We start from the raw sequence: 21939 nt of genomic DNA on the forward strand, positions 1-21939 counted from the left end.
CAGTTAGAAAATAGTTGACAAATCAAGTTAGATAAGTTTCTCTGAGAGAAAATGTTGAAAAGGTGTGAAGAAAGCAGCGCTCTGAGGAGACGATGTGCGGTAGAACATCTGAGGTGCTGGAGCTTCTCTCAGGAGGATTCTAGAGGGTGCTATCGCCTGATTGGTGGATGCTCAAGTTTGGTCCTTTTCACAAAATGACTCTGATAGACTGTTAAATTGAAGAGGCCTAGGGCCTTTTTTCTTTGTTATTATATCTTGACACTACTTGTGTAAATTATACCGTGGACTCCCATCTCGACGACGGGGAATGATTCAAGCATGTGAATCTATGAAAGTTCCAATACTGGAGTAATATGATCTTGTGCACCGCTGAAAACTGACTAAAACTAGAGCAGTATGTTGTGAAAACAGGAGCATTATCGAAGTGTATTTTATAAATATAAAAAGCATAGAAGTGTGGGAGCAGAGGTTAGTGAACTGCAGCAATAGAGCAATACTTGTTTTTATAAGACACAGAGGCAAATGCTGGGCAGGAAGAACACACCTTACTGAAAGCAGCACTCACTCACCTTGATATCCAGATGCAGAATATTGCGCTGATGTAGATAATTTATTCCTTCCAGAATTTGCCGCATGTAGGATCGAATCTGCACCAGAAGCAAAAATCAAAGTTACACCTCTCCACATGTGAAGTTCACCACACCGGATTTCTATTTCGCCCACAAACATGTCCCCAGGGATTTTATCTGAACTGGGAGCTTTATTGGGTACATTTTTTAATGGCCAGACTGATTTCCTCATGGGTTACCTTCAGATTGTCAGACAGGCACCCCAAAGTTGCTGCCAACCCCGGAGTAGACATGTTGCCTGCTGCAACATCTTCAGGACTCAGAAGTCCATCAGGTTGCACCAGATTATCTCCCTGCTTAGAATATAAATTAGGGAAGTGATTAACCCAGTCACAAGCATCAACATTATTCTCATTAATACTAAATCCCACACTACTGCCAGAGGAAACCAGGTTCCAAAAACAAAAGATGATCATTTAATCTTGCAGCCTTGAGGAGGCCCTCCCACATACCTCTCTCCAATTCTCTTTTGGCATAAGATATTGCCTTCTTATAGAAATACTTAGAGGCCTGGATCACAAATCTATCTTGGTTTTTTAACTGCTGCCACTAGACTGGCCTTTGCTGCTTTACCCGACTTGTTATACTAGGATAGTGGACTGTTATTCCTCACACTAACTTTGGTATCACAGAGAAAGAGGTTCCTCATCCTTCGAAATATGTCGACATGAACCACCGTAATCTGCCCCATTGCATCACCTCTTGCTTCAGTCAAATCACAGGAGGCAAGGATTCCCAAGTCCTCAGCATCCAAACTATAAACCTTAGTTTGAAACTCTGGTGAGGACTTCACACTATTCCACTTGACCCTGCGCCTATTGCTCTCTAACCTCAGTCTGTTATCCGGAGGTGCGCCCTCAATATGCCTGGCTCCTTCTATGAGGAGGCTGAGCTTGAGGGCTAAGGCGTTTTGATCACTATCAGTATGGGGCAACACTATCATATCATTCAAATTTAGTCATAAATTAATATACAATAGTATATCATCAATTAGACTAGTATGTATTGTATGTGTAGGTACCCTTCTTATCTGAGCTGGATCGGCCATTACAGGCACACAACCGTGGTTTAATGTCATCACATTTATCTGTACTGCTAGGATTGATCATTTCTAAATAGGGACTAGGTCAACAGTCGGAACTATCTGTACTGCTAGGATTGATCATTTCTAAATAGGGACTAGGTCAACAGTCGGAACTAGCCAAACTTTATCTTCATCCAAAGTAATAGTTTTGATTTCAAGGGCCGGGGGCTCATACTGACAATTAAAATACCCCCCCACACTATTTTCCTTGCTGTAGCTGGGAGTGTAGCTATATGGTTAATCACCCACTCGATGGCCAGGGGTTCCTTATTATTCCTGCTGGGTCTACTGTAAACATTATAGATCGAATAGGTAACGTCAGAGAAAATGGGCCAACTTATACAAAGGATATCCAGGGAATCAATCACTACTTCCTTCACCACACCCTGCAGTGTGCTCTTGACCCAAGCTGAAAGATCGCCCGAGGGCCTACCCTTTCCGAGGATATGGCTGCCTCACAGAAATGCATCTATCCTGGTCTGTAAGCTAGCTGCATGGACCAGGTTTCCTGAAATAAACAAATGTCAAATGACTCAATGAAACCAAACCATTTAGGGATATCTTTTTTGCCTGCCAGCCCGGCTACGTTTCAGGAAATCAGGTTAACTTGAGTTGAAGACTTATACCATCACTATCAAATCAAATCAGGGTTTATAGAGTGCAACTACTCACCTGTAAGGGTCTCAAGACACTGAGGGGGTATGTCCTCTGAGCTTCAGTTGAAGATCCTTCCTGAATTGAGGTAGCAATGGTGACTGCCTGAGGTGCAGGGGCAGGGTGTTCCGGCTCTTTGACGCTAGGTAGGCGAAGGATCTTCCACCAAACAGAGGTCTTCATAGGCGGGGTATGGTGGCTGGTGCTTTTTGAGCCAAGCGGTCTGGTGGGGGAGTAGAAGGTGATGCAGTGGTCAAGGGAGGCGGGTCCTAGGTCGTGGAGGGCCTTCTATACTTGGACGAGGAGTTTGAAGTTAATTATTTTCTCGATAGGAAGCCAGTGGAGGTCTCTTAGATGATTGGAGATGTGTTTGCAGCGGGAAAAGTCCAGGATGAGTCTGGCGTAGGCGTTTTGAATGTGCTATAATTTCTTCAGGTTCTTCTGGGTGCCAGCATAGAGGGCATTGCCATAATCAAGTCTGTTTGTAACCAGGGCATGGCAGTTCTTTGGGATCCATTTGTAGATCTTCCGGAGACGTCAGAGTATGTGAAAACAGGAGGGACTGAGTTGACTTGGCAGGTCATGGTGAGCGATGATTACAGGATGAAGCAGAGGTTGCATGCGTGGTTTGTTGGGGTGGGTGGGTTGCAGAGGGTGTATAGCCACTAGCAGCTGTCCCAGGCTGATGTGGAAGGTCCCAGGATGAGGATCTCGGTCTTGTCAGAGTTGAGCTTGAGGAAGCTGTCCTTCATCCAGAGGGCGACAGCTTCCATCTCGAGTAAATTTGTCTTGGTAAGATGATCAGCTGAGTATTGTCAGTGTAGGAGACAATGTTCAGCCCATGGTTCCTGACGATGGATGCGAGCAGGGACCATGTAGATGTTGAAGAGTGTGGGGCTCAGGGAGGAACCCTGTGGAACTCCGCAGTTGAACTCCATAGAGTCTGACAGTTAAGGAGGGAGTCTGACTCTCTGTGTTCTGCCAGACAGAAAGGAGCCATATCCATTGTAGGGCCTTTCTGCAGATGCTAGCTGCATGGAGTCTGGAGCAGAGGGTGAGGTGCGAGACCATGTTGAAGGCGGGCGATAGGTCCTGTAGGATGAGGGCTGCTGTATGGCCGTGGTCGAGGAGTGAGCAGATGTCCTCTGTGGCGATGAAGAGAGCGGTCTCTGTGCTGTGGTTGCTCCTGAAACCTGTTTGGGAGATATCCAGGATGTTGTTGTCCTCAATGTGCTTACAGAGCTGAGCGTTGATGGCATTTTCAATTACCTTGGCTGGGAAAGGCAGCAGAGAGATGGGGCGGTAATTCTTGAGGTCCAGGGGGTCGGCCGTGGGTTTCTTCAGGAGTGGGCGGCTTTTGGCATGCTTCCAGTCCTCTTGGAAGGGGTCTGTCTCTATGGAACAGATGAGGGTGTGGCGGAGCTCGGGTGCGATGGAGGTGTTGGCTTTTGTGGGAAGCTGGCCTGGTGTGTGGTGGGTATCCAAGGTACTTACACCTTACACCAGGTCCAGGTATCCCCTCTTAGTGAAGTGTAGGCAGTGTCTAGAAGCCAGGCTCTCTAGAGGTAGCTATGGATGAGCAGCGAAAGGCTTATCTACAAGACATGCCCAGCTCATGCAATACCACGGTAGTCACACAGCACTCACACACATGAAAGATACTTTATTTTTCACACAGACTATCAATAATCACTAGACAGGTGACCCAACCTTAGGAGGTAAGTAATACACAAAAAATATACACTAGCAATCAGAAATAGGCATATAAAAGGTTAGAAAACAGTGCAAATGGTAATAACCAATAGTGACCATGGAGGGAGCACAGACCATATACTAAAAAAATGGAATGTGAACAAGGTACCCACACGTAGGTAAGTAAAATGTGTAGAGCGGAGGTAGGGGTATTAGAAAACCACAAAGTTAAGTACCACAGTGGCCCCCAGCAACCAGGAATACAGAAGTAAAAGACTGGATTTTTGCCAAACCATCCAAAAGGAGAAAAAGAAGAAAAAGAAGACACCCAGAGAAGTCTGCAAGAAAGCCAGCAGTGGATTCCTGAAGAAGGAAGACCTGTGGAGAGAGGGGACCAAGTCCAAGAGTCACAGTGGAGTTCAGGAGCAGTAGGAGGTACTACCCACCCAGCTGTGGATGCAGGAGTTGGTCGACGGTTCTGAAGAACAGGTCAGCACTGCAGCCAAGGAGCCAGTGTTGAGGTCCAGATGGATGCAGAAGATGTCCCACGCCGGAAGGAAGATTGTAGATGGGTGACAGTGCACGATTTCCACCAACAAGCCTTGGCAAAGGCAAACTCGTAGTTAGTGGAAAGGATGTGCTGCCGGGGACCAGCAAGGCCCATGAGGACTCAACTCAGGAGGGGGAGTCAAAGGGGAGCCTCAGCATCACAGAGAGCCCACAGGACCAGAGGCAGCACCCACAGGAGTCCCACAGGACAGGGACACAGAAGTCACAGAAGAAGCCCACGGAGCACTACAAAAGTGGATCCCATGCTGCAAGAGAACCACGTAGGAGGCTGGGATTTGCAGGAAGGAGTGCTGGGGACTGGAGTTACACATTGCCTGAAGATCCCTTGGAGGAGACGCTAACAAGCCTTGGCAGCTGCAAGAGACGTGGTGCACGGGGTGCTGTCCTGCATGGGAAGGCAAAGGCTTACCTCCACCAAAGCTGGCGAGCTGGCAGGGAGAACCAACAGGACTACTCTGGACTACCACCCGTGATGCAGAATCCACGCAGCTCAGCAGGCAAGGGGATCCACGCTGCCGGTCGTCGCATGTTGTAGGTGCCTGCAGTTGCAGGGAAGTGACTCCTTCACTCCAAGGGAGATTCCTTCTTCTTCTTGTGCAGAATGAAGAGTTGCAGTCTTCTGAGGATGCAGGGCGAGGAAACTGATGCAAAGCTGGCAGGAACTCTGGATACAATGTTGCAGAAGAGTCTTCCTCGTGGATCTGCAGCTTGTAGGTTCCTGGAGGGACCAGTCACGGTTCCGAAGGCCAGAAGTCAAAGTAAGGTTGCAGAGGAGTCCTGCTGGAATCTTGCAAGCCGAATCTGAGGACCCACCCCAGAAGAAGATCCTAAATAGCCAAAAGAAGGTGCTTGATCACCTAACCAGGTAACTACCTATCAAAGGGTGCCTCTGACATCCCCTGCCTGGCCACTCAGATGCTCCCAGAGTTCCTGCCAACCTTGGAATCAAGATGGAAGAACCCAGGGACCCTCTGGGGTGGTGATGGACAGGGAAGTGGTCACTCCCCTTTCCATTGTCCAGTTTCGAGCCAGAGCAGGGACTGGGGGGTCCCTGAACCGGTGTGGACTGGTTTTTGCACAGAGGGCACCAAATTTGCTCTTCAAATCAAAGCCAGTGGCTTGGGGAGGCTACCCCTCCCAGGCCAGTCACACCTATTTCCAAAGGGAGAGGGTGTTACCTTCCTCTCCCAAAGGAAATCCTTTGTTCTGCCCAGTAAAATGGTGCTGGAGCTCATGGAGGCACCCCTGCTAGTGCAGGGGTGCCCTCACACACAGGTACCTGCACCCTGCCCTCTGGGCTGAGAGGGACTACCATAGGGGTGACTTATAGTGACTTGGTGCAGTGACCTGTAGTGAAAGCGGGTGCGTGCCACCGGTTCACACAGACTGCAATGGCAGGCCTGTAGAACCCTTTGCATGGGCTCCCTATGGGTGGCAGAATAACTGCTGCAGCCCATAGGGATCCCCTGGATTCCCAATGCTCTGGGTACCTAGCTACTATATACTAGGAACTTACATGGGGGCCCCAGTGTGCCAACTGTGGGGACAGAAATTTACCAGTAACTAAATTTAGGGGAGAGTGCACAGTCACTGGGGTCCTGGTTAGCAGGATCCCAGTGAACACAGTCAAACACACTGACAAACAGGCCAAAAGTGGGGGTAACCAAGCTAGAAAGAGTCTAATTTCCTACACATGTCAATCTATGAAAGATACCAATACTGGAGAACTACAGTTATAGGCAAGTAACTAATTTTCTTCTCCAGTATTTGATCTTTCATAGATTCACATGCCTGAATCAGAATAGCAAGCACAACAGTAATACAATAGTTTTTGGGAAACAGAATTAGCGGATGGTGGGAGAAGAAGAAAGAGGCTCACTTTAATGAAAGAGATGTCGCAACACTGCTTGTCCCACAGCAATATCCACCTTATGGCTCTCATCCAGGTAATGTCTTGTAAATGTGTGCCTGTTGGACTAAATCGCCACCCTGTAGATGTGTTGAATTGGAACTCCTGAAAAGGGGGCTGTAGACGTGGCCAGGGCTCTCGTAGAATGGGCTATTACTCTGCCTTTTAACCTTTTAACCTTTTACCAGCCTGTGCATGAAAATACTGAATAGTGGCAGCTATCCATCTTGCAGTAGTTTGCAGAAGTTTGCTTAGTTACTGAGAGACCTTTCCTGATACCTCCGTATGCTAGGGACAACTGGTCTAATTGCTTTATGTGATGAGTCCTGATTAAATAGAATTTGAGACACCTTTTGATATCTAGTGAGTGGAGGGACTTTTCTGCTGGTGTCTGGATTTGGAAAAATCTGAGAACAACTGGTTCATTTAAATGGAAATCCGATGGAACTTTCGGAATGAATTTAGGGTTTGTCCTGAGGATTACATTGTCTGCCGTGAACTGCAGGAAAGGTTGTTTCATGGTGAAAGCATGTATATTGCTCACCCTCTTCACAGAAGAGCCAATAGCATTGCCGTGTTCCAGGTAAGTTACTTTAGTTCAGATCTGTGTATCAGTTCAAATGGTGGCTTCATTAGCTGCCCTAGAACTATGTTCAGAGACCACACTGGTGGGGGTTTCTTAACTGGTAGAAAGGCCCTGAAGAGACCCTTGATAAATTGTTGAGAAGAGCTCAAAGATGGCACATTATTGGTGTGTCTAAAGCGTGCAATTCCAGCCAGGAAAGAATGAGATAGTTTACATTTTGCTAGGTGGAGTAAGTACGGAAGAATCTGTTCTGGCAATGCCTTGAGTGGGTGGATGTTCCAAAGACAGAAGTGCTTCCACTTGTGCTTATAGGTTTTGTTTGTTGCCTCGGCTCTTGCCTTTCCCAGTATTTCTCTGCAGTGTGCTGGAATGACTTGAGAAGCAAACTCATTGTACTCGGGATCCAGGCTAAGTGTAGCGATGCTGGGTCCAGATGCAGTATCTGGCCCTTGTTTATTGTCAATAGGTCTGCTGTTACCTTGAGTTGCCTGAGAGGAGACGGAGTTCGGTGAACCAGTACTGCCTGGCCCACCTGGGAGCTATAAGAAGGAGTCTGCAAAGTTGTCTCTTCATTTTGTTCAATACCCTTGGGATCAATGGAATTGTGGAAAGGCTTAGGTATATACACCTGACCACTGCATCAAAAATGCATTCCCCTATGATCCCTGTTGGGGATGCCAGCTTGCAAAGTACAGGATTTCTTGTTCTCTCTCATTGCAAACAGGTTGAGCTTCGGGCTTCCCCAGCGCTGGAACAGCTCTTTTATCCTGTGTTGATTTAGTTCCCATTCGTAGTATGGAATGGTGGTCCTGCTTAACAAATCGGCATGGAGATTGTGTACTCCTAGTACATGTTCCGCTTTTATGAATATGCAGTGTTGAAGCACCCAGTTCCAGATGTCTTGAGCTTGAGCACAGGGCATCTGAGAACAAGTTCCTCCATGTTTGTTCTGATAGAACATACTGGTTGTATTGTCTGTTCGAATGAGGACCAACGAGCCTGTTCTGCTGGGATGAAAGCCCTTCAATGCAAAGCCAATAGCCCTGAGTTCCAGTTGGTTGATATGGAGTTTTCTCTCCTCTGCGGACCATTTTTCACTTATTTCGTAGAGGTGCGCTCGTCAACTGTCTAGCGATGCATCTGTTGTTATTATGAAATCTGGTACCGTTTGTAAGTATGAAAGCCCCTCCGTTAGGTTGAGGGGTTGTGTCCACTGTAATGTCTCCAATTTAATTATTGAGGTAATGTGAATATGATGGTCGAACGAGCCCTGTGTCTGGATCCATTCCTCGTCGAGTTGTTGCTGAAAGGGCCTCATGCGAAAGCGACAGTTTGGGGCTAAGGGAATGCATGAGGAAATCATTCCCATGTCGTATGTTCAAACAGAAACTGACGGACTTTCTTTTGGAAGGTTTAGTTGCAAGTTGGTGGATTTTTGCCTGTCTGTTCTCGGAGGGAAAGGCCTTGTTCTTCACTGTGTCCAGAATGGCTCCTAAGAAAGTCAACCTTGTTGTTGGTTTCAGGTGTGACTTTTGATAATTTGTTGTGAGGGCTAGTCTGCTGAATAACGAAAGGCTCCGCTGTTTGTCTTGAAGTAGGGGCTTTTATCAGCTAAACGTCCAAGTACAGGAATAACTGAATCCCTTGTTGCCTGAGATGAGCAGCCACCCGGGCCAACATTCTTGTGAAAATTCTGGGGGAAAATTTTAGCCCGAAAGGCAACACTCTGAACTGAAAGTGTATTCCTGCTATCTAGAAACGTATGAATCTGTGATGAGCCGGGTGTATTGGTACATGGAAAAACACGTCCTTAAGATCTAATGACTCCATGTCATCTTTGTAGTTCAGGAGATGTAATATGTCCTGTAGCATAACCATACAAAAAGTTAACTTCTTTAGAAAACTGTCTAACTTCCGCAGGTCGAGTATTGGACGCCATTCAACCGAGGGCTTTGTGACAAGAAAGAAGCGCATGTAGAATCCTATTCCTCTCTGATGTTTTGGAACGGTCTCTATTGCTCCTTTCTTTATCATGCTGGATAAGTCTTTTTAAAGTTACTTCAATCGAGGTGGTGGTGGGCCTGAAGGTGGGGTGGTTGGGGGTTTCTGGAGAAATTCTAGAGAGTGTCCTCTCGAAATGACATCCAGAACCCACCTGTCGGAAGCTATACTGGACCATTGTTGGACATGATGTACTATGCTTCATCCGATCCAATATTGTGAGGAGGCCGTTGGCATATATTGGAGGTCATAATTTTCTATTGTCTCTGCCCCTTGCAGGTAACTTTCCTCTGGAAGGCTGTTTATATGCCGCAGCTTGATGTTGTCTATACTGCTGCTGTTGTCCGTATTGTTGACGGTACTATGGAGACTGGAACTGCCTGTATTGTTGGTAGCCTGCTCGAAATGAATAATTCCCCCTTCCTCTATCTCTTTGAAAGGCCTGCATACGGAACTGAAGGGTGTCTAAGGATCTGGCCATGTCAGTGTCATGTCCGGGATTCTTGTTTCGACTTCCGGGCAAACGGATGTGGATTTTTTATTTTTTTATTAAAGTTTATAGCAAATTTAAATCCAACAACAAGGAAAAACCATACAATTTCATCCACAGCACTGTTACAACTATTTTGAGTAAGGGAGGAGATCTAGGAAGGATGTGGATTTTAACCATCCCTGCCTACGCAACACTGCAGATCATGCTGATTGTCTGAAACCTGTAGCGGAGATGTCTATGGCACAGGCAATCATCTCTTGCTCCCCCTCCTGTAAGATCTTACGTGATTCTGCTTTAGCATCTCCAGGCAGTAAGTCGATGTACGGTGGGATATCTGACCACATTTGGCGGTCATAGCGGGCAATGACCAGCAAATGTGCTGCCTTAACTGTAGTGGCTGCCATCATGGAAAACATCTTTCCGATGCTATCCAGTCTACATCCATCTTTGTCCGGAGGTGAGGAAATTGGCGCAGAAGGGTTTTTTGAGTGTTGCTGTGCAGCTTGGTACACTACTGATTCTGGTTTTGGATAACCCATGAGGCAAGATGGCGAGTTGTCCGGGGCCAAATATTTTTTCTCTTGGTGTGGAATGAGTAAAGACGCAGTGGCTGGGTTCTTCATGGCTTTTAGACCCTCCTGCAAGATAAAGTCCACTATAGTTACGGCCCTTACAGATTTCCTTGCCTGGTCTTTAAAGTCATAAAGAAAACAATCTGTTTCTTTAGTTAACAATGGCAGTTCAAATCTTTTAGCTGCACGGTCCATTAAATTGTGGAATCCCCCAGTATCCCTGGATGGAGAATCTGCTGGTGTTGCCTGTGGTGGAGAGGGAGAGGGAACAAGGTAGTCAGCCCACTAGTCCTGATCAGATATTTTGTCTCTGATTTCGCGATCTTCTCTGTCGTCATCTGACAAGGGCACATTTTCTATTATGGGCTGCACCAAGTTAGAAGTGGTGTCTTGCCCATGAGGTAATCGGTGTGGAAATCAATGGAGTGGACCTTGGCAACGGAACAAGTGTTTGAAAAAGTTGCATCAGCATTGGAACTTGTATTATAGTTGTTGCAAAAACTGAAGATGGAAACCTTTGGTAATAGTCTTGAAGCATACTCTGAAGATTTGTTATTAGAGATGTTGACATCGGAAGAGATTGTTCCTGGAGAAATTCCATATGCTCCCGTTGCATTTGATTTGTTTGGTCAGCTGAACCGTAATACTCATGGTACTGTTCACTGTCGTAGTCCTCAAAGACTTGGCATTTCACCCTTACTTCCAATGGGCTGCTTACTGCACCAAAAGATCCGTCATTATCATAATTATCATTAGAGGATCGCCATCATCATCGAGGCAGTGAATAGGCAGGCAAGGCAGGACTTTACCTGGTGACGTATGGATAGGCAGAATTGCTTGATCTGATGATCTGCTTTTTACTGGTATGAGGGATAGTGGTGGTAATGATCTCTCATATTGTGAAATGGTAGAATGATGCAGTTTTGTTGACGATTTTGCTAACGAGTGCTCTTCCACCGGTGGTAAAACTATTGTCGACGATGGCGTTGTAGTAATTCCTATATCTGGAATGGTTGTCGACAGGCTGGTCAACTGAGTTGTCGTCGACGAGGCACCCACCGTTGATGGTGTGGTCGTCGACCTGAGTTGTTGACGGAATCTTAGATGATGAGGTCTTCTTCAACGACACTGCCCTCATTGACGAGCTCCTCGTTGATGACGTCGTCGATGAGGTTGAAGCATATTGTTCTCGTGCCGTCGACGGTGTGTGTGCCATCGAGGAACTGACGCAGGTCAACATCAATGGGACATCGGACGAACGGCATTTGATAGCCTTCACTGTTACGATCGTCATTGAGGAAAGCGAAGACAATGCCATAATCCTAGGAGAATTTGGCGAAGCAAAAGTAGGAGTTACCGTCGTCATTGTTACCGTCGTCGATCGCTTATTCGTCACTGTTTTCATTGACGCTGAATCCGATTTCTTTACTCACAACGTTGTCAGAGCAGATTGTGAGGCATCTGAGCTACACTGAAATCTGGGAAGTTTGGTATCAAACTTCTCAGCACAATAAATGCACACTGATGCCAGTTTGCAATTTATTGTAACATGCACCCAGAAGGCATCTTAGAGATGCCCCCTGAATACCAATCCGACTTCTAGTGTGGGGCTGACCAGTTTCTATCAGCCTGCCACAAACCAGACAAGTTGCTGGCCACATGGGGAGAGTGCCTTTGTCACTCTGTGGCCAGGAACAAAGCCTGTACTGGGTGGAGGTGCTTCACACCTCCCCCTGCAGGAACTGTAATACCTGGCGGTGAGCCTCAAAGGCTCACCCCCTTTGTTACAGCGCACCTGGGCATCCCAGCTAGTGGAGATGCCTGCCCCTCCGGCCACTGCCCCCACTTTTGGCGTTTGCTACCATACCTATAACACTCCTGTTTTAATTTAGTTGCGTAAGCTTTACGTATTACACTAGGACCCTTCTTTCCTTTATGTACCACACTTATTTTGCTTTGAACTTGATCTTCATTAAGCTCTTTCACATACCTCAATATGCTTTCTACACGTCTTGCTACATTAATAGTCTTTTGTAATGAGGGATTCTTCAGTTCCAAAGTTTTTCTTGGATTTTGTACTGTTGGTTCTATTGATAAACTGATCGCATAGAATCTCCTCATGTAAGTCCTGGAATTGACATGTTTTTTGCTAGAGTTCTTAAAGGATATATATTGTTCTACTGCTTTCCAGGGCATCTGAGCTCTAGAAAAGAATCTATGTCGCTCCACGACTATACTTATTTTTCTCCCGTAGTTATCATCAAGAGCTTTCATAGCATCCTTTTACTCATTGGATGTTGCTTCACCAGATTCAGATGCTTCTTCCCTATCTCCATTGTGGTTACCGTATTTATCGGCGTATAACACACACCGGCGTATAACACGCACCTCATTTTAAGAGGAAATTTCTGGAAAAAAAAAATTAAATTTATATCGGCGTATAACACGCACACATCATTTGCCCCCTATTTTCAGGGAGAAAAAGTGCGTGTTATACGCCGATAAATACGGTACCTACCACAGTGCTTGTTGGCTTGGGTAATGTCTTAAGAACCCTTCTCCCCTCTACACCTAAACAATGCTTCAGCAAGGCCAATTTACATGATGTGGCAAAGTTACCCCCCTACTGCTTCTAGATACGTTTCAAACGATTCACCCCAATCTTGCCAGCCCATCATAGATGACCCAGGATTTTGAAATGTGTTCAACTGTGAGGGACTGTGTGCTGTGCCAAATGGACCCTCATCATCCGAGTCGTCATCACCCTCCAAAAGATGTACTGGATTAGAGGGGTTATCTTACTAGGAGAAGTATGCTCTGAAGTAATTCTTGCTGTTTCCTGAGTTCTGTGGATTATTTCCCTCGTTGACGGTGTCATCAACGAGCTCGTTGACGGAGTCGTTGACGGAGTCGTAGACGCCTTCGTCGACGGTGTAGTCGTCGATGTTGTCTGCATGGAAATCTTAACCGTCGACAGCTTCAAAGTGGGAGCTACCGTCAACGGGGTCGTCGACGATGAAGACAGCAATGAGGAGACAGCAGTCAGTGTCATAGACGATGATGACGTGTAGGTCTTCGTCGACGATGACGTCGACGTTGTCCTCGTCGACGGAAGAAGACTCGTTGTCGATGATGTCGTCGTCAGCATGGGCGTTGATGATATTAATGTAGAAACCGTCATCAATGGCGAAATGGAACTCACCGCTGTCGTCGTTGATGAGGCTGTCGTCAACAGTATAGTTTTTGCCAATGGTCTGTCAACCGTAGGAGCAGAGGGAGGCCTTTTAAAAGGTTCAGAAGATTTAGATGGAGGCACAGAAGAATATTTTGTAGGCCTTTCGGAACTTCTGACATGTCCTTTTTCCCCTTTTGTGGAGAATTTGTGAGGTGATGAAGAAGACCTGCAGCCTTTGTAAGACCCTGATATGTTCTTTTTGTGGGCCTTTCTTGACTGCTCAGAGGAAGACCTTGAATGAGATCTAGGTCTCTTAAATGACTTTCTGGAAGATGCGGAGAAATCATTGCTGTCTGAATCAGAGACTGGGTTGTCTCTAGATTTTAGTTTCTGGAGCCATATTAATAATCTGCCCTCTTTATCCTTCAGGGTCTTATAAGAGAAGGTGCAACAAACCTTGCAGTCCTTGGCAGAGTGGTCTGGGTAAAGGCAGTATATGCAGTCCTGATGAGTGTCTTCAGAGAGTATTCTCTTTTTGCCCAGGTCTTGCAGGATCTGAACAAACCTTTCTTTTCTTTGTCAGACATGTTGTAGGCCTTATCCACAATCAGTCAGAACAAGTTTTGAAGAGTATAACCTTGAAGTTATGCCAAAAGATGTGAAGAATAGAGCAGAGCTCTGAGGAGAATCCCTAGCACGACGTGCAGTAGAAAATCTGAGGTGATGGAGCTTCTCTCAGGAAGGTTCTAAAGGGTGGTGTCACCTGACTGGTGGACTCTGAAGTTTGGTCATTTTTCTTAAAATGACTCTGATAGAGTTCAAAACTGAGAGGTCTAAGGGCCTTCAGGTCTAAACCTATGTTAATACTACTTGGTTAAATATACTGGGGACTCCCATCGCAAAGACGGGGAATGATTAAAGCATGTGAATCTATGAAAGTTCCAATACTGGAGTGATAATAATAATAATAATAATAATAATAATAATAATAATAATAATAAATATCTCTGGTTAAAGATAGTGGCTGAAACTGCTAGAACTTGCAGACACTCCGCTGCCTCTGTCAGCCTCTGCTATCTCTGATTGTCTCACAGCCAGCGCTTGTAGCCTCTCTGCTACTTTTGTCAGTCTTTGCTACCTCTAACAGCCTCTCCTCCCCCTGTGACAGCTTCTCTCCTGACTTCAGTTTCTGCAGCTACTGTTGGTTTATTCTGTCTTGTCCCTCTGTCACCTCTTTGCAGTTTCTTATGTCAAAGAGTCTTCTAGAAGCTAGGCCTGGGCAGAGTTTGCGGAGTTCCACCAGGCGGAACTCTGCAAAGTGACCAAAAAACTCTGCTGCGGAGTTCCGCAATTGGCAGAATGCGTTAAATCGCGCCGTTCATGCTGATTTTTAGCACCAGGTGTTTGGCCCACACTGAAAAATCACTGCTAGGCGCTTCACAAAATAGCACTTCTTAGAGTGAAACATATGGTTGCTTGTTTTAAACCCATCCCTTGGTTTCTCTTCCTAAACTGACATTTTAAGCACAAATATGGAGTTGAATTGGCGTGCAACTTCCATTCCAACCTTAAGGGTCCTTTGTACATATGACCATGATACTTATAATAACAGACTGCAGAGAATGCCACAAATTCTTCTTTACTTACATATCTGCTACTTTGAACAGGCAGAAAAGAAAGGATCAAAGAGGTTTTCTGTTTCTCATCCATGCATAATCTGGTTATTCCATCACAGACTGCATTCATCTCTTTGTGATGCACTCTGCTCAGTCTTAGTCTAGCTAGGTCTTACCTTCACACCACTAGAGCGACCAGCTGCATTAAATTAACTCTGTATTTCGATTTGCCTAAGGGATTGGCACAAGAAAACAGTGTCCAGAATGTTCCTGCTCCTCTCATTTGTGCACTGACAATTTGGACCCTTTCACTCCCTTCCTGAAATCTCTCCATTGCTTGACTGTCCCTGCTTTGATTTTATTGTAAAGTATTATACATCACACACACTGAGTGCTACAATAAATCTCCACCACAATTCTTGAAAAATAAATCTAGGGGAAGATTTACTAAACGTTTGTGCCAGGTTTCCATCACAAAAATGATGGAAACTGGTACAAAATGTTTATTTTGAATTTACTTTCCAGAGCAAAGGCCTGTTTTGCACTGCATAGTTGCCTGAAAGTAAAGCAAAGCACCAACATTATTCACAGGAGATAGGGATTTGCATAAAAGAACATGGGTGGTCACATGGGGAAGCCCATGCTGCACCCCAGAATGCTGCCTTGATGCAAAGTAACACAAAGTAGTGCATGATCTGCCTAACGATCCATAAATATCAGAATTCCATCCAGTTGATATTTAGACTTTAACTTGCATTCCAGAACATGATGCTTACATCTAGAACTGGATGGACAATGAAACTGAACTGACAAAATGTAATAATCCAGTTCTAGTCGAGAGTGATAATTTAGAGGTTTTATGGATAACAGCACAGCACTTCTTCATCCTTGCCTTCCTTTCCTTAGAATGTTATTTCCTTCTTAATGACCTCATATCCCTCACATTCCACATTCCCTCTGTAGGTTCCATAAAGAGAACTTACACAATTCTAATGATAAAATGCAACACGGTAACTGTCAACAATAACAGCGCAGATCCCTGGAAGGATCTGTATTGGCCTTCTGAAATGGGGACTCCTAATCCCTCAGTACCTGTAAAAAAGCTTCTGAGTTGCTACTGATAGCAGTCTCACGTTGCTACCTCTGATTTTTGCAGTAGTCTCTGAATATATTTTTTTACTCCAGCAGTTGTGGGCCTAATGGACTACAAATTGGACTGTTCTAGCTCTCTGTACACAGGATTACTCAGCTCTTCCTTCACAGATTGCAGGTAGTTCAAATTGCAGTGGGCTCAATTAATTATAAGCGCGCCTATAAAATTTAATTTGACAACTCTGCATTGGCTTCCTGTAAAACACAGAGTTTCATTTAAAATACTATGGCCAAGATTTAAGAGGACCTAGCTTCTCCTTGCACCACATTAGCGTCATTTTTTGTGATGCTAATGTGGCCCAACGAGCCCAACTTTGCTGTGCCATATTTACAAAGTGGTGCAATACATGTATTGCGCCACTTTGTAACTCATTGACCCACATTATGCCTGCGCCAGGCATAATGTATGCAAGCGGAGCGTTCCCCAGTTAGGGGGACCGCAAAAATGGTGCAGTGGAATCTAAGAGATTTCACTCCATCATTTTTATCAGCTGTTTTTAACGATTGTATGTCGGAACAACGCATGCTGGAACCACGCATGCCTGAACAACGCGGTCAGAACAACGACCCCGTTGTTACTACTAATGCCTTTCCCACGAATGTCTAACAACGATTTTTCGTTGTGAAGGCATTCCTGATAAAGGCATGGGTGAACGGCATGCATGGTTCCAGCATGCGACCTCCCCTCGCCCCCACTCCCGCCCCTAAAATTACTGCAGCCCCCACCCCTGCCCCAAAAACCTAAAACCACCCCAACCCCCGCCCGCCCCTAAAATTACCACGACCCCACCCAGCCCCTAAAACCTAAACCACCCCAACCCCGTCCCTAAATTGCCGTGTCTCCCCATCCCGCCCCTAAAACCACCCCAACCCCCCACGCGCCCCTAAAACCACCACAACCCCCACCCCACCCCTAAAAACCACAGCAACCCCGTCCCAAAAACCTAAACTACCCCAACCCCCACCCCTAAAACTACTGCAACCCCCACCCCTAAAACCTAAAACGACCCCAACCCCTCACCCTGCCCCTAAAATTACACCTTCCCCCCACCCTGCCCCTAGACCCTAAAACCACCCTAACCCCCCACCCGCCCATAGAAATTACACCAACCCCCCACCCCGCCCCTAAAACTGCCCCAACCCTGCCACTAAAATTAACGCGACCTCCCACCCCGCCCCTAAAACCTAAAACCACCCCAACCCCCTAAAACTAAAAATACCCAGACCCCCTACTCCCACCCCTAAAACTAAAAATACCCTGACCCCCCCACCCCTGCCCCTAAACCTTAACCACCCGACCCCTCACTCCCAAAAACGAAAAATACCTCAACCCCCACCTCTGCCCCAAATACTAAAAATACCCTGACCCCCCACCCCACACCTAAAACTAAAAATGCCCGACCCACCTCCCCGCCCCTAAACCTAAACCACCCCAGCCCCCTACCCCTAAAACTAAAATACCACGACCCGCCACCCCCACCACTAAAACAAAAAATTCCGCCCCCCCACCAAAACAGCCCCAGTCCTGGCCCCACTTACCTGATCACGTCCTCCTCCTCAGCCGACTCCCTTCTTCTGTGCCTTAACCATGCATGTGCGTGGTTCAGCAGATGCGTGGTTAAGGCACTGAACAAGGAAGTCGTGGTTAACGAAGCGTTGTTCGGCTTTCGTTGTCTCCGACTTCGTTGTTCGGGAGTCGTGGTTTAGGCTGCTTCCCGTCCTTAACGCCTGCACAGAGCAAGCATTAAAAGGGGGCATACCATGTTTTCAAAGGACCCCTATGTACTCTGCAGGATTAGCGCCAACATTTTCACACTAATCCTGCACAGTACATCAATAGCATAAAACATGTTTACGCTATTGGCCCTACCCTGCGCCATTTGTTAAATACGACGCTCACATGGAGCTATGAGCGCTAAGGGTGCAATAAAAGTGGTGCTTCATTGGATGCAGCGCCATGTTTCTTAAATTCGAGCCTATTGTTGCCTCTGAAACACGGTTTGTCCCACTTCTTTGTTATGAAGTGAGTAACCAGGTATGCTGCCATCCATTTTCTATGCTCCTCTTTCGCACATCTTCTTACAGCACTGAAATCTGCCAAAGCAAAAGACAGGGCTACAGCTTTTCTGTGCGTGCCCCCATATTGTGGAGTTCCCTCCCTGCCTTGCTATGTACTGTCTAACAAACTATAAATCAATTTTGTCAATCCTGGGATCTTCGTTAATATTCCTGAACACTGGATAGAACAGAAATACCTTCTTTTTCAAAGGTGCTGTGCACAAGGAATGGAAGAAAGAGACCAGGATGGCATCTTTGCTTGAAAACTGAGGGCCTGATTTATAGTCTGACAGATGGATTAAGTACCATCGCCATGGTGAGAGTACTCTGCCAGACAAATTTAGAGATGTCCGCTGACCAAGCAGACATCTCTTGCATGACAGGAACTGCTGTCATGGTGGTTCCAGTAAACGCACTGAAAGCTTTACTGAGCTGTACATCAAGCTTTCACTGTTTATTTTATTTTCAAAAACAAAACCCCAGAGTGGGATTTTGTTTTTGAAAATAAAAAGAACAATGACCCCCCCACACACACACGCATCATGGGAGTTTTCTCCCATAGCATGGGAGTCATTTATACATTTTTACTGCCGCTTACTACCAGGTTTTACCTGGAGGTGACAGACAGCGAAAACTAGCCATGTGTTTGTCCACTCTAAGTAGGGCAGGCAAACAACATGGGCAAACATCTGATAGACCTTACTCCATTGGGCCTTTGGTGGTGTATGCAAGCAGCTGAGGTGGAGTAGTCTCTGCCGTCTAAATGAGGCGAGCAGAACTTCGCTTCCAAAGTTTAAATCAGGCCCTGAGTTACGTAAGACTGAGGTTAGGAGACATGATTAAGCAAGAGCCTATTTCCTTCGTTAAATGAGCTTTTATCAGCCCTTTCAAATCCTTGGGCACATGCTTAACGCACAGCCTGGAAACTAAGGATATACAAATTCAATGGTGTTCTTTCTTGTTGACCAGTATTGTGATGCATGTAAATGACCAAACATACAAGGTAATTACCTTCAATACTGTTTTATCTGGTAGAGACTCTATTTAGTTATCTAGTTGCAGATTTCTTACCTCAGAATACTCCCTCAGGTGTCAGACTGGATTTGGAAAAACTTGAGCAGTATCCCTCAGCGCGGGTAGGAAGCATCCAATGGCTCTGCGACTGCGATGTAGGCATCATCCACACCAGATGTGATGTGCTGTACCTATATAGGCATCACCCCAGTGCACTGACTTCACTTTGTGACTTTTTCTATGCCAGAAGCATGGAAGCATGGCAGAAAGTTGCTGACCAGTGTGCAGATTGTAAGGAACCACAGGGACCTTTTTATGTGGAAAAATTCAGTACGCAGAACAGGGAGGATCGATAAGGAATCTGCAGCTAGATAAGAGTCTCTACTAGATAAATCATTACGAAAGATAAGTAACATGTTCATCTGAATGAGACTCCTAGCTACAGATTCCTTACCTTAGAATAGATACCAAATTGATACCACCTGAGAGGTGAGTGTACAAACTGGCTCAGATCAAAAAGTTCTGAAGGATCGAATGGTCAACTGCCCATCACAACCGACTGGACAGTCAAGGCAGTAGTACTTTGGAAATGTGTGCAAAGTTGCCTTTGTAGCAGCCTGACTGATATCTAGGACAGGGACTCTGTGAGCTAATGCAGTAAATGAAGCCTTTGGTCGCATGGAATGAGCCAGCAAACCTTCCATGGATCTTAATACAGATTACTAACCATCTGGAGATGATCCATTTCTGCACTGCCTTCCGCTTCTTTGTTTCATAGAACTCTACAAGGAATTGATCGTGCATTTGATGTTCCCACGTATTGTATACCTAAAAGGACACTATCCTCATAAGGTCCGGGCAGTGTAGTAATTTTGTATCTTTGGAGAGATGAGGTGGAGCAAAGAAAGTTGGCAGTGTGAGGGTTTGGCCAATGTGAAAGGGTGTCAAAACCTTTTGGCAGAAATGAGGCATGGGTTCGAGAACTAGTTTGTCTGGGAGAAAGATGGTACATGGATGTTGGACTGAAAGAGCCTGCAGCTCATTGACTATCCTGGCTGATGTGATTACCACAAGGAAGACTGTTTTTATTGTCAAAAGTCTGACATGATAGATATGTATGGGTTCAAAGGGAGAACACATCACAAATGTCAGAACCAAATTAAGATACTATTGGGGTGCATGGAAACAGGCTTTGAGCAGGTTCATCCCCACGTTTTCACCTATGTTTTGACTACTAGGCACTAGTGTAGTGGCTCTGTAGCTCCCTGAACCCGTTTAAACAGGACTCAGTGCATGTGCTCTGACCATTAAACAGTACATGTTTAATTGGCTCATCCCCAATTGGCATAACTTAACTTACTTGTAAGTCCCTGGTGTGAGCGGAAGAGTCTCTCATTGGCTGCAGCACGAGTGTGACAAAGCAAAAGCATGACTCACAGCCTGCCATTACTGGCTGGAAGAGCAGTTCTAAACTGTTCACTCAACACTACCATTAGAAACGAGCCATGGCAAAGCACTATCCTCCCTTTTTAATGTTTGTAAGTCACCCTTAAAGCAGGACTAATGAGGTCTAAAGGCAGATGCATTATATTCAAAGGTTAGACCTGTAGCTCCATTGGTGAGTTCAGAGTTACATACTGAAATATCCACAATGTTGAATGGGACTGCTAAAATTGGTGCTTCAAGGTATCAAAAGAATCAGTGCATTAAATCTGATTTAGTGGTTAAATTGTATTCAAAGTCATTAATGGGAAAATTGCAACTTTAGGAACTTGGTACTTTATTGCTCAAGGTTTTCCAGTGCCCCTTTCAAACAAGACAGTCTAGTGGCCTCCTGTGGCCAGGTGTGAACAACCCCCAGGAATGAAAAGATGATACTGCCAATAGAGGAGATACTATCTCCTCCTGGCAAAGCAATCCAAACAGGAATGGGCCTAAAAGGTGAACTCCAAGGGGGAAGCCACCTTTGTTGGGCAAATGGCAAGCAGGGGTGGCTCCTCCATGGGGGTGGAGGAGCGTTGCCTCCCCGCCGGCAGCGGCAGCTGCGAACCTTTTTCCCAAAAAACGATCATAAACTATGTTTATGATAGTTTTGGGGGGAAATGGGGAGGGGCCACGAGGGTGACGAGTGATGGGGAGTGCTCATCACTCCCCCTCAAAGCGCATGTGTGTTTAGCCCGCCGTCTCGGGCCGGCCACACACATATGAGCACAGCGCAACTGTGTTGCTGGGCGGGAGAGAGCCTGCACAGGCTTCCAGTCTGCCCAGCGCAACTGTGTTGCTGGGCGGGAGAGAGCCTGCACAGGCTTCCAGTCTGCCTGGGAACGCCCTGGCTGGGCGCTCCCAGCCAATCCTAATGCTGCTCTATGCAGCGTCAGAATTGGCACAGGGCAGGCTGGGAGCCTGTGTCTGCCTCACCAGCGAGACGGAGGAGCAAAGGAGCGGTGCGGGAGCGGAGGTAAGTGGTTTAAAAAAAATAATTAATTTCATTATCCTCAACTCCCTCCCGCACGCACGTGCACTGCCCTGCCCCGCCCCTTTCATTACTGCGATCCACGACTGATGGCAAGTACATAAGAGAAGGGCTGTTCTTTTTGTTTCACTAGACAGGATGATGTCTGGGGCAAAGATGTGGAATTAGTTGTTCTCCTGTGGGCATGTAGCCCTTAGGCAGCCACATCCCTAGGTTGGGCTACCAAGCTCCACAAGGCAACGGAGGGGTGCTGTTATTTTG

The 21939-nt window shown here is 46.1% G+C and overlaps 1 protein-coding gene across 2 annotated transcripts in view; it reads right to left on the minus strand.

Annotated features, from left to right (window-relative positions):
* The window catches only part of SPEG (striated muscle enriched protein kinase), a 1321813-nt gene that overhangs the window by 350263 nt on the left and 949611 nt on the right, over positions 1–21939 (minus strand). For both annotated transcript variants that reach the window (XM_069227158.1, XM_069227157.1), the window contains exon 24: positions 570–647. In XM_069227158.1, the coding sequence (XP_069083259.1) occupies positions 570–647 (78 nt within the window). The remainder of the gene's footprint in view (positions 1–569; positions 648–21939) is intronic.

The sequence above is a fragment of the Pleurodeles waltl genome, chromosome 3_2 (assembly GCF_031143425.1).
Source record: "Pleurodeles waltl isolate 20211129_DDA chromosome 3_2, aPleWal1.hap1.20221129, whole genome shotgun sequence".
In the NCBI taxonomy this organism is placed as follows: domain Eukaryota; kingdom Metazoa; phylum Chordata; class Amphibia; order Caudata; family Salamandridae; genus Pleurodeles; species Pleurodeles waltl.